The sequence below is a fragment of the Odontesthes bonariensis genome, chromosome 22 (assembly GCF_027942865.1).
Source record: "Odontesthes bonariensis isolate fOdoBon6 chromosome 22, fOdoBon6.hap1, whole genome shotgun sequence".
NCBI classification, from domain to species: domain Eukaryota; kingdom Metazoa; phylum Chordata; class Actinopteri; order Atheriniformes; family Atherinopsidae; genus Odontesthes; species Odontesthes bonariensis.
Window position 1 is genome coordinate 30,535,847 of NC_134527.1, and position 13,710 is coordinate 30,549,556.

General features: G+C 42.7%; 1 protein-coding gene across 2 annotated transcripts in view; it reads right to left on the bottom strand.

Annotated features, from left to right (window-relative positions):
- The window catches only part of tln1 (talin 1), a 115,286-nt gene that overhangs the window by 51,864 nt on the left and 49,712 nt on the right, over positions 1-13,710 (bottom strand). For both annotated transcript variants that reach the window (XM_075455365.1, XM_075455366.1), the window contains 10 exons: positions 13,360-13,527; positions 12,920-13,214; positions 12,094-12,260; positions 11,876-12,004; positions 9,276-9,389; positions 3,234-3,347; positions 2,692-2,826; positions 1,748-1,876; positions 1,466-1,568; positions 805-1,013 (listed from right to left, as the gene is read on the bottom strand). In XM_075455365.1, coding sequence (XP_075311480.1) covers positions 805-1,013; positions 1,466-1,568; positions 1,748-1,876; positions 2,692-2,826; positions 3,234-3,347; positions 9,276-9,389; positions 11,876-12,004; positions 12,094-12,260; positions 12,920-13,214; positions 13,360-13,527 — 1,563 coding nt within the window. The remainder of the gene's footprint in view (positions 1-804; positions 1,014-1,465; positions 1,569-1,747; positions 1,877-2,691; positions 2,827-3,233; positions 3,348-9,275; positions 9,390-11,875; positions 12,005-12,093; positions 12,261-12,919; positions 13,215-13,359; positions 13,528-13,710) is intronic.

Genomic DNA, 13,710 nt, shown 5'->3' on the forward strand with positions numbered 1-13,710 from the left:
ACCAGCCCAAGCAGACCAGAAGGTGTGATGCCAGAAGACCCCCCTCATGGACCGTCCCATCACAGAGCCATCATGATGAGGCAACAGCTGATTGCACGGCTTTAGTTGCAGTCATCGAGCGCATTTTTAAGCCATTTTCATATCAAACATTTTTTTCTTTATTTCGGTGACATTACGAACTACAGGTGACACAGAATTAACAGCACTCGTAATAACTTCCCATTTCTTGGCTTTACCAGGTCCTGTAATTCCACTGCTGACACTGCTAAAAATGACAGATTTTCCTTTCTGGATCTCTGAAAGCAGAACTTCAATCTCAGAGCCCCTAAAGTTGTTCTTTTTGCGCCTTGATGCCATTCTCATGACTCAACACTTCCTGGCACAGGACAGAGGAAGCACAGCCTTATATGGTATCATTTTGGGCGTGGAGAATGCAAATCTACTATCCTCGTGCACGTGGACTTAAATACGCACGGGTGGCATTCATCATTTACGCAGGTCGTTTACACACTTTTTCCGAAGTTTAGAGCGTTTGTTGACGTGGCGTGTTCGTACGAGACCTTCTTACGAAAAAAGTGAGAGAAATTTAGAATAAAAATACGAAAATGTTCTTGCATGAGGCCCATTGTTCTTAAGTATTAGCTCAACTTCTAATTGCACACTGTAGCAAAAAGTAGGTTAGTTTTACACTTTGTAACGGATGCTTAAAAGGAATGTCAGAAATTAAGCAGTAATTATAGCTGCCTTGTACATTCCTGACAATATCTGTAACATTTTTTCATTCTCTGTCACTTTGTGTCGAACCTGGGCCAGTCTTTGTTGACTCTCTGGGTCTCCTGGTTTAGCAATGGCCCTCTTGGTTTCTTCAATCAGGTTGGCCGACTTATCCAAAACATCACCAGCACAGTCGAGCACAGCAGTGCGTGCTGCTGGGTCATCAGTGGTGGCAGCAACTCCTCTAGCAGCTGAGGCCAGGGACTTCAGAGCCTGGGCCATGTCTCTGGCTGATATCCCTGGATCCAACAGAGGAGAGCACAGGTGACAAACGGCAGTCTGTATTATATGCGGTGTCATTTGGAGAAGATGAAGCCACTTGTTACTGTTGTCCAAATAAATGTTCAATATATTCAGGGGATATTGTGACATACGAACCTTTAAATCAGAAATAATCACATTAAAAAGGTTCTTCACATGATTCTGTCTGACAACAATATTACATACTAACCATCATGAAAATTGATTAAGAGGCAGAACACAGATATATGTAAAGAAAGAAGCCATTCATTTTGCTGTGGACACATGTTACTTGTTTTCAAACTGCAGAAATAGGCGCTGGTCTTGATGGAAGATGTGCTCCTACTTTGAATTGCTCTTCAATAAAATCTCAAAGATTTTATTGTAAATGTAAAGTGCGTTATAAATAAAATTTATTATTATTATCTATGTGTGTTTATGTTGAACTCACCGATGTAGTTCTCATTTCCCTGGGTGGCCTCGCTCAGCAGCTGTGCGATGCCTGAGGTAACAGCCTTAGTGCTGGTACCCAGATCCTGGGAACATTTCCCGAGCTGAATGGCACATCAAGAAGACAAAGGAAGAAACTAATGGTCATACTTACTGTTCTACATGCACTTCTTTCACTTGTCTGTTTGTAATAAATTCAATTTACTCTCACGTTAATATCTACGACATAATGTTTCCCAACCTAATAAGAAATGTAAGCCTTTAATGTGTGTGTGTGTTTCACCGTGTCTCCTGGTAGGGGTTTGAGTTTGCCTTCTTCAGCAGAAGCCTTGGACTCCTGGATGTCTTTCTCTAGATCTCTGACCATTGTTAGAGCGTTGTCTATCTCCAGCTGACCACAAGCATCCTGAGCCTGGTAAATACACAGATTCCATACTTCAATAATGTTTTCTGATGTTCAATACTAATCCCTGAGCCCTTACCATAAGCATCACAAATATATGCTAACACAAAAACATTGTCACTGATATCCCTAACGTATGCTGGATGAGCCCATGGGGAGTTTTAATCCCCTGCTGCACAGCCTTCCTGTTTTAGACAAAACCCATCCAACCCATTAGTTATGTTGCCAGTTTGGACGCTTCCTTAACTAATGGGTTGGAGGGGTTTTAACAGGACCCCTTCCTACAGGTACCTTCACTGAACTCCCCTGTTGAGGCATTTTCCAATGCTGTATCTGATTCCATGACAATATCTTTCCATAATGATGAAACACTCAGACAATCTATCCAAGATCAGTGTCACAGCAGAATTTATATTCAATTCAATTCATTTTTATTTATATAGCGCCAAATACAACAAATGTCATCTCAAGGCACTTAGATAATAAAGTCCAATTCAAGCCAATTGGAATTCAATTAATTGTAATCATAATTATTCATAAAATAATCCAATTCATTCATATCTAGCCAATTCAAAAACAATTTCCTAGCTAAGGAAACCAACAGATTGCACTGAAACTTTGAAACTATCACTGTTGACTGGAGCAGGAGCTAATAACTGACTCTGAATATTCTACAGAATCATTTCATGCAGGACTCAACAGCGATCGTACCCTTTGCTAATGGAGACAAAGTGGGTATTGGTATTTTTTCAGGTGCAGCTTTGGACTCAAAGGAAAATGATACCAATCACACTATTGTGGCATGAAAACATGATGTGCAGTACCTTCTGTGAGGCAGTTCGGAGTTCTGCCAGGGCGCTAGCCAGATTCTTAGCACACTGGCTGAGCTGCATAGCTGAGGCCTTGTCACTGATGGTGGGAGCTGTAGCTTTGGCGGCTGTAACCATCTTAGTACCTGGCTGGTGGAGGAGAAGAAGTTTATTTCTATTGGCTTCATAAAACAATATAAAAAAAACAAAGCCCTTATCAGAAGTGCATCTTAATGTCCAAGGTTTTTATAAAAGGGAAACTGGAGCTAATATAATAATAATAATATATAAAATGATATTTGAATGGAAGTAAAACACAAACTCATTTCAGTTTATTCTTGAAAAAAACTTTAAAATAGTAAGTCATCTTTTCGTTACACTGTACAAAACATCAAAGTTAAATCAAACACACCATTTCCATTTCTCTTGGTAAGTATTTCTGCTGGTTGGTTTTAATATCATTGTTTAGAAGTGTGTTGCTGTGTGTACCATTTGGAATAATCTAGATGTGTGACCCTAGTTTAGTGAGCGAATGAAAGAGGAAGAGTGACGATCACCTGAAGGAAGTTCTGACTGGCACTGATGAGAGCCAGCTGAGCGCTTGGGCTGTCAGGCTGAGACTGGCTGCCTCTGACCCCTTGGACTAACTGAGGGATCTGCTCCGCCACCACCTGACGACACACACACAAACACACACAAACACTTCAGGAGAATACAATCAAATCAAATGACCTTAAATAAATGGAAGATAAAACCACTGTGCTGTATTCTTAAAGTGGGAAGATAATTCCTTTAATGAATTGTGTTCAGCCCCCCCTCAACAAACTGTCTGCCTCAAACTTTCAGCTGGACAAATAGCTGGAGAGACTGATCTGGAATAAGACTGCAGGTTTCAGATCTCCAGATGGCCTGCATGGAACAGCAGTATGGGACTCTACAATATCTTTTCAACCTTAGCTTGAGTCGTCAGAGAGTTCCAATGCTGTGAAAGACTCCCTGCCTCGTTGTGGTACCTATGACACGTCATTCATCTGCCCTCAGTGACTACAGACCTGTTGCCCTAAAATTCCACACCATGGAACTTCTGGATAGACTATTATTGACTCAAAGTATACCATAGAACATCTTTTCAACATCCTGCAGCTGGAGCTGCCATCATCAGCCTAACCCTGCTTCAACAATCATGTTCTTTGACTTCTCCAGGGCTTTTATTACAATTACCTCTCAAACAGAGCACATTTTTGTGTCTGAGGTGATCAGCAGCACAGGAGCACCATGGGGGACTGTACTCTCTCCGTTTCTCTTTACTCTGTACACATCAGACCCGTTCCTGCCGATTCCTCCTCTACAACATCCGGAGGATTCGCCCCTTCCTCACCAACAAGGCAGCACAGGTGCTCATCCAGGCTCTTGTCATCTCCCGCCTGGACTACTGCAACTCCCTCCTTGCTGGCGCCCCGGCTTCTGCCATCAGACCTCTGGAGCTGGTTCAGAAAGCTGCTGCTCGTCTGGTGTTCAACCTCCCCAAGTTCTCCCACACCACTCCCCTTCTCCGCTCTCTACACTGGCTCCCTGTAGCTGCTCGCATCCAGTTTAAGACTCTGGTGCTGGCCTACAGGGCAGTGGAAGGAACAGCTCCTTCATACCTCCATGCTATGGTCAAGCCCTACACCCCCGCCCGACCACTTCGCTCTGCGGCCACCAGGCGCCTGGCTGCCCCGTCACTCAGGGGTCCCTGCGCACGAGCAACACGGTCACGGCTTTTCTCTGTTCTGGCACCCCGATGGTGGAACGATCTCCCGACTGATATCAGGACAGCTGAGTCGCTGCCCATCTTTCGCCGCAGGCTGAAAACCCACCTCTTCAGGAAACACTATCCTGATCCGTCCTAGTTCCTTACGCACTTATTGTTTCCTCCACCACTGGCACCCTCTATATTTTCATTACCCCCTACCCGAACCAGGGTTTGAATCCCATTCCTGCTTTTCTTACCTCTTTTATTTCTTCCCCTACCCGAACCAGGGTTTGCATCCCCACCCCGCTGTGACTGGTGTGCAGTTGGTGAGAGGCTGAGGTACCTGACTTATCGCACTTACTCTAGCACTAGTTTTGCTCTTAGCTGTTTGGTATTGGAAGGAAATGCACTTATGATTTCTTGTGACCTGAAGTTCTTTTGCCTACCGATGTTGAACGCACTTACTGTAAGTCGCTTTGGTTAAAAGCGTCTGCAAAATGACCGTAATGTAATGTAGTAAAACTCAGAATCCTTTCATCAGCAGAGATACACGAGATGACTCTGCAGTTGTGGGGAGTATCAGTGAAAGGTTAGAAGCTAAGTACTTTGTGGGATGGTGTGGAAACAATCGCATCATCCTGAATGAGGTCAAACACGATGAAGTGCAAAGACACTCTTCAAGCACAAACTGAAGTACAGAGTTGAAAAAAATGGAAAAGTAAGAGCCACAACAGTTTGAACTGTAGATTATGCAGTTCAGTGGCACTGTGCACGAGCCTTCTCACTAGGGATGCACCGATCCGATATTTGGAAAGGATATTGGTACCAATATCGAAGAAACTTTGAGATCGGGTATCGGTGACACTGGACCAATCCATTTCGGCCGATTTTCTTCCCCTTGTCCTGTCCAGTATTAGCATTCATCCAAGGGCCTTCTGCGCCCTCTAGTGGTGAAATAAATTGTTAAATTGGGACGACCTTTGATTTTTTTGTTTGTTTGTTTTTACCAAGCGAGCATTATTTTGTTCAGATTATTTTGTAATGGATGCTTAATTCCCATTTGTACTAAACTATGTAAAGAGCTGATTGCTATTTATTTGTCTACTGACCAAGCTATGGAAGCTGTTGTTTTTTTTTTCTTAATTTCAGCTCCTTTATTCTTTAATATTTTGTTTTACATTGGATTTTGTATCCCTAATTGCACCGACTGAACCAGTTACACTTATTATATCTTTATGGTTAAAGCAATACAATGTAACTTTTCAAAAAGCCCACTATGGAGCTCCCCCTACAGGCTTGGAGGTAATGTACGGTTACACTGTTGTAAATACAACACCCTTTCGCTTTCACGTTTGTTGATGAACCGGCGAGGAGTCAGAAGGTGCAAGCTATGTCGACCGAGAAGGTAAGAGTAATCAAATGTACCTGGGAACGTGAGAGGGGTCTATTTGTTTTTGCCGTAGGTGTGCCAGAAAGCAAGTCAAAGTACTTCCGCTCAGCTCCCGGGCCGCTCCAGCAAAGTTACATAGCGCAGTTTTTCCAACTCAGACCCCTGAAGGGCATATGAGACAGGCCAATCGTAATATTAAAACTCATTCTAGCCGCACAATTTTTTTCAAGCTGTTATTTTAAGGTAGAAATGTTACATAGTATTGCTTTAAGATTGTTTTCCTGGTGCACAATTATTAAATAAAAAAGTAATTAATTTATATCTGTTTATTTGTTTTAGAAAAAATAGGAAAGAAATGTTAAAGTCAAGTCTGATGTTACCTTGCACAAAAGAATGATCCCAGTCTTTTCCACACAATGAAGCTTACCGTTTGTTACCATAAGTTTTTTTGTATCAGTATCAGATCGGTATCGATACTAAAGCTCAGATATCGGTATCGGAGGTGAAAAAAGCGGATCGGTTCATCCCTACTTCACACACATACTCAGCACTGATTTGCACACTAATATTCAGCAATATGAGCATATTTCAGGAAGAAATGTCATTTTACAGATGTTGAACAATTGTGTGTTAGACTCATTGATTTCCAGCTTCAACAACAGTGAATTCCACAGATCTTGAGCAAAGTCTCAGAATTGGAAAAGATTTCCTCGGTTCTTTTGGAAAATAAAATATGTGAAGTTTTAATTGCTTCCTTTGGAATATTAATTTAGAGTTTGAAATGGTGAGAGAGGTCTTGTGTTTTTATGTTCTAAAATTCAACTATGAGGCACACCCAGTGTGACAGTTCTGAACAACAATTTCTGATAAGCATGGCTGGCTATCTAAAAAAAACTAGGCTTGTTTATAATTTTCAAGTGCCTTGTGGTCATCAGCCCCAGACAGTGGGACTGCCAGCTGTTTTGTGAGCCGTCTCTGTCAGTTTATGAGTCCCCATCTGAGATGTTAATTTAATAAGATGCATAAACAGAACTGAATAACAGTCCTCCAATGCAAAGCATGACAACATTCATAGACAATATTGGCAAAAGTATTGTCTCATCTGCCTTTACACGCATATGAACTTCAGTAACATCCCATTCTTAATCCAGAGGGTTTAATATGACGTCGGCCCACCCTTTGCAGCTATGACAGCTTCAACTCTTCTGGGCAAGCTTTCCACAAGGTTTAGGAGTGTTTATGGGAGTTTTTGACCATTCTTCCAGAAGCTCATTTGTGAGGTCAGACGCTGAAGGCCTGGCTCACAGTCTCTGCTCTGATTCATCCCAAAGGTGTTCTGTCGGGTTGAGGTCAGAACTCTATGCTGGCCAGTCAGGTTCTTCCACACCAAACTGGCTCCTCCATGTCTTTATGGACCTTGCTGTGTGCACTGGTGCGCAGTCATGTTGGAACAGGAAGGGGCCGTCCCCAAACTGTTTCCACAAAGTTGGGAGCATGAAAGTGTCCAAAATCTATTGGTATGCTGAATGCAGTTTCCATGGAAACCCATTCCATGAAGCTGTCTACGCACTGTTCCTGAGCTAATCTGAAGGCCTCATGAAGGTTGGAGGTCTGTAGGGACTGACTCTGCAGAAAGTTGGCGACCTCTGAGCACTATGAGCCTCAGCATCCTCTGACCCCGCTCTGTCATTTTACGGCTGAGCTGCCCAGTTGCTTCCACTTTGTTATAACACCACTGACAGCTGACTGTGGAATATTTAGTTCAGTGTAAAGAACTGTAGAAAAGATAATAATTTGAAAGCTAAGAACAAATTGTTTAACATATTCATACAAGAAAGCATACTTCTTATACTGTTTTGATAGAACGCCTGCAGAAGGTGATATACTTGAAGAAGGATTTACTCACCCAAAAATAACAACAGTATATAAAAGGTAAGTGCAGCTTTGGCTTTTTAGCAGAAATAACTTGTGGCCATGTTTTGCAGAATTCTTCCCCAGTCTCTGAGCATTTGCCATGCAAAATTGCCTTTATTGCACATTTCAACAAGATTGGTCAAGGTATTCCATAACCATTTGCTTGTTTTGATACATTAGTTGGTGGATTTGTGCTCGTCTGCTGAAAGGTTCACATTCTCTTCAACTTCAACTTTCCACTTGATAAACTATCATTTGATATGATGTACAATCCATTCTTAAATCTGCTCACTGCCCAGTCTGTGATTCAATCTCAATCCATAGGATTTCTAACACATTGCACAGCTGATATCAGCTTCCACTCCCAAAGGACTGCCTTTGCCCACATTAAATTTCCCTTTGGGGACAGGTTAGGTATTTTATCTAACCATCTATTTATCGACCTACTAACCTGTCATCCCAAGGTCAGAACATCTTATGTTCTAAGAAACTGCAAAAAACCCAAGAGCTCCATCTCAGACTCTCCAGGCCTCAGTTAGCATGTTAAATGTTAAAGTTCATGACAGCACAGTTAAAGAAAGACTGAACAAATAGGGCTTGCTTTAAAGGGTTGCCAAAAAAAACATGGCTGAACAGCTTACATTTAACCGGAGCTCTTTGGTCATACTGCACAGCACTACGAAAATAATTAAATCCCAATGGTTCTACAAGCTACTGAACTTATGCGGTGGACTTTGTTTTTCCACCCTCTGTTTGGCATTTGAGCTTTTTTTAGGTTTAATAAATTATGACACAGTGTAATATGTCATGAACTGATGTTTATCTGGGGTTGGACTTATCTCATTTTAAGACCTGGTAAGGACCACATGATATTTTATGTCCTGAGCCATAAAACCTTAAAACTAAATTCCTGTCATTCCTGAAATGCAAATACTATTTGAACTATTTTGTTTGGAAAATTGTCTGCTCTTGCCAGGCTCTTGTGCATCCACTACCCTAATGGTTAAGACTCTGGAGCTTTTGGCATGTTAACACCACACATTTAAGTAAAAAAGAAAACACTGAGCCTGATCAGGGTTCTGGTTTTAACAACTGGAAACTAATATGGAACTATGGGAGTGAATTGATCCACACCACAAGCTGTCTGTCCTGACAGACGTCAGAGTCTTTTCTGCTTTGGTCAACAACAGAAGATGTTTTTGGAAAACTCAGACACAATGGCACCAGATAGAGATCGGATGTTGGCCACATAGGAACAGAGCTCTATCAGAAAGTAGCAGAGAATACCACTATCGATCGTCTTCAAGAAGTCCTTGAATGCTGCTCTGTGACATGCATCTCTACTGTTTCTGTTAATAAATTCCCCAAGAGGCTGCCAGACTGAGTACGACTACTCCACAACACAACTTCTAATTTGATTCATCTGAAAGCATTTTATCAATTTGAATTATCAAAATTAGTATCAAAGATCACTTCAATATGTTATTTGTTAGAACAAATCAAATCATTACCCGTACAAGTACATATTAGGGTGTGCAGCCTGAAGCAGACAGTGTTTACCTTGCAGCTCTGGACGAGCTGCTGCTGGGCAGCCTGATTCCTGTTGGATGAGGCAGCATGCTGGGCAGCGGCGATAGTCTGAGTGGCAGCAGCTGCTGCTTGTTTGGCTGCATTCTGCCAGGAAACAGGGAAAATACATGTCAGTCTAAAATACTGTACTTTTATAAGACAGGTCATGGTAATCAGAAGAGCTTTAATAAGGGCAACCGGACTTCTTCTTGGATCCAGAAGATGTTTCCCTTCTCACCCAAAAAGCTTCCCCAGTTCTGAACTAGATGGTCAGTATCAGTTTATAAGCTGAGAGGGTCCTTCCAGTCACATGTGTCACTGAACCCCCCATTATCCCCCGCCATCTAGTTTAGAACTGATGCAGACCTTTGGAGGAGAAGTCCAGTAGCCCTTATTCAAGCTTCCAGGATGATAAGACAAGTAATAATGTTATGTTATATTTATGCATTTAGCAGACGCTTTTATCCACAGCGACTTAAAATGAGGATATAACATTACAGCTAACATCAAAGCTAACAATAAGCTACATAGAAGGAAAACCACCAGTCAGTTTCTGTCAGAGGTGACAGTGTAGAGATAGAGTGCAGACAGATGGAGGTACAGGGTCAGTGCAGGGTAGCAGATGTTCTCTGAAGAGCTGGGCCTTCAACAGTTTCTTGAAGATATTCTGTTCTGGTAGCACTCGGTAGGTCATTCCACCATCGTGGAACGACACATGAAAAGAGTCTGGATTGTCTTAAGCGTGGTGTAGTCACTGCTAGACGACAATCCTGTGACGACCAGAGTGACCGAGTCGTGATGTAAGCCTTTGAGAGTAAAACTGTATAGCTGATTAAGGTAGCCACCATGATTGAGGCTGCCCCTTGATCCATCAACATATAAAGACTCATTTAAAAAAAATCTCAAATCTCAGTGGGCCTCATGCAAGAACATTTTCATATTTTTATTCTAAATTTATCTCACTTTTTTCGTAAGAAGGTCTCGTACGAACACGCCATGTCAGATTCAACAAACTTGGGAAAAAAGTGTGTAAACAAACTGTGTAAATGATGAATGCCACCCGTGCGTATTTAAGTGCACGTGCACGAGGATAGTAGATTTGCATTCTCCACGCCCAAAATGATACCATATAAGGCTGTGCTTCCTCTCTCCTGTACCAGGAAGTGTTGAGTCATTAGAATGGCATCAAGGCCATAAAGAACAACTTTGCAGGCTCTGAGACTGAAGTTCTGCTTTCAGAGATCCAGAAAGGAAAATCTGTCATTTTTAGCAGTGTCAGCAGTGGAATTACAGGACCTGCTAAAGCCAAGAAATGGGAAGTTATTACGAGTGCTGTTAATTCTGTGTCACCTGTAGTTCGTAATGTCACCGAAATAAAGAAGAAATGGTTTGATATGAAAATGGCTTAAAAAAAAAAAAAAAACGTCTCGCCATGGCCAGGCGCTCGATGACTGCAACTAAAGCCGTGCAATCAGTTGTTGCCTCATCATGATGGCTCTGTGATGGGCGGTCCATGAGGGGGGTCTCCTGGCACCACACCTTCTGGTCTGCCTGGGCTGGTTCAGGTGGAGACCCTCGTTCATGTCAATATTGTGCAAAACGCAGCATGCCTTCTCTGGGCTATAGAGCAGTTTGCCCTATCGAGACACACCCACCTGGCCTTCAGCTACTCAATAGTGTGCTCCACAACAGCTTTGATGCGTATATGTGTGCAGCCTATTGCTGGGTGGAATTGGGTTTGATCGACGTGTTTCTCTCTGGAGTTGTGGCTCTAGCAAGCTGCATATTTTCAGCAGCACAGTCCTTGGCAATCTAAATCACGATGTCAACCATTCGTCTGTCTCTGCAGGATATCTACACGGTCTCGGAACACACGTCAGCCGCTGGTTACGCTTCCCATTGAGCTTGTTATATACAGAGTCATATTAACCTTCGAAAAGGTTAACCTTCTACTCTCAGAGCAGAGCTTGTGTTTGTCCCAACACTGTGCTGTGGGACCATGTACAGTGAAGCATCTGTAATAGGCTGTGGACCCATAACAGTGTGGTTAGGAGCAGCAGCGAAACATGACAGAAATAGACTGCACAGTGGTGCTCTGAAACAATCTGGGTATGACAGAGAGAAGGAGGGAGAGGCCACATTACAGCGCAACTGAGCAAATCCCTACATGTGGACAGAGTATGAATAGAAAAGAGAACAAATGGCGGGGCAGGTGGGGGAGATATATTTCAGGTGAAATGGTTCGATGAAGGCGATGTGGTCAACATAAAGCAGGCAGAATAAACTCCCTTGGATAGAAATAGTTGTCATTACATGTGACTGAAAAAACTTGTTACCATGGTGACAATGTGCATGCATGAATTAACGCAAGGCCACTACAAGTGAGGGAAGTGGCATGTAGATTTATTTTGAAGTAAAATACCCCATAGCAGCAGATTCTTTCTTTTAAGAAGAATAAATGGAAATTTCCATCCATGAGTGCATGTAGAATTTGGTTGCATCAGTCACTGCCAATAATGCAGTCATCTGGAAGCTGTTTATGTGGCCAACACAACATAGAATACAAGCACTTTGTTTTTTTATTGTTTTACCTCCAACTTGTTGACCAGCCGTTTCTTGATGGCATTCTGGGCAGCAGCATTGGTGGCCATGCGGAGACCTTCAGCGGCCTCACGCAGCCTCTGCTGCTGTTCCTCACTGTCAGGATTTGCAGCTGCACCCTAAAGAGAAACTCACACCTTTTATTTCTTTGAACAAAACAAGACTCTTCATTGTGTTAAGTGCAGACAAGATATTAAAAGGGGCATACCTTAGCAGCCTCCACCATCCTGGCAGTGGCATCAGCCAGCAGCTTTGCAGCAGAAAGAAGCTTGCGCGAGTTCTCCAAGTCTGACTCTCCCTCGGCATCCATCTTGATAGCGTTGACCAGATCAGAGGTCGCCTGGGCGAGAATACGAGCCTGACGAACCATCTCACCTGATGTTTAACAGGGAAAGGAAAAAAAAGCACAAGTAATAAACAGAAAATCACAGATGTTCTCATGAGATTATATGGTTTATTGTCACTGCTCTTTAAGATTCATTGATGAAGAAAGGAATGAATGTGTTTTAATATTTTCTGAGAACCATATTTACTGTCCAATGTATAATAGGCACAATTATTGTGAGGAACACTTGGTTGGCTCTGGACTTCATGATGACCAATCAGAGGTCTGCAGTGTTTTATATGTCACCTTTTAGAGTGGATCAGTACTAAACAAATTCCACCTCATATTTTTTGTATGATCATACCCCACAGTGGAAAACCAACAGACACGGAGCAGAGAAAAAGGAAACAACAGACTGTCACTTCCTTCAGGAATGTGCATTGGTGTGCAGAATTATGTGCAACAACTGGGGACTATTTGGACTTTTAAGGTATCGTGCAATTTTCTGTGAATATAAACCCCTTTTAGAGATTTTATTATAGTGAAAAAAAAGTCACTTTTACTTGCTGTTCCTGTCTCAATTTTTTTTTAAAGTCCAGATTAAATAATCTAGTACAAATCTTGGAGTAGACACATTGATGGCCAGCTGCCTCAACAGTAAAAACATGTGATCTATGTGAGTTTTGTGGTCACCATCTTGTCAGCTCACCAGCATCTCCCATTGAGCTAAAGATGTTCTCAGTGACATCCAGAATTCGGTCAGTGGCCTCTCCGTGCCGTCCAATAGGATGTCCTCCACTGGCATACTGTTTGATGTGTTGCAGCAGCTCGTTGAGGGCCTGGGTGACACCTGTGGCAGCCATTCCCACCTGTTTCAGTAGGCCCTCATCATTGGTGGCCCACTGTGAGGCTTCTACACAGCCCTCTACTGACTTGGCCACCAGCTTGCCTGCCTCTATCAGCTGCTCCTGGCACACTGGGGAGCTAATGGTTGGAGCCACCACCTTGACAAAAAAATCAAATTTGGAGGACAGAAGAATAAAGAGAGCTCAGATTACACATTCAACAGGAACATCCCCTGAGCTTTGAGATGGTGAACATTATGGTCATAGTCAGCACCCAGTAAATGTGTCACAGACTCCCACTCACCCTTGTGCAGGCGACCAGCTGAGATGTGGACAGAGCGCACTGAGTGGCTGCTGCAATCACCCGGTTCTGTTGGGCTGAGTCCTCCGTCTTCTGGGCTACATTCTTAGCTTTGAGCACCAGAGCTGCTGCAGCATTAGCCACAGCTTTAGCAAGTTGCATCAACATATCCTGCCAAAAGCAAACAAACAGCAGGCTTTAGTACTGGCTACAGTTATTAATGACAATGCCACAAATGACAAAACATTTGAATGCAGGGATGCTTGTAGAAATCAAGAAATCATTTCCAATACATGATTAAATGTGAAATGAGGGTCCTTCGATCAATCACCCACTAATCACCGGGTTGTTTCA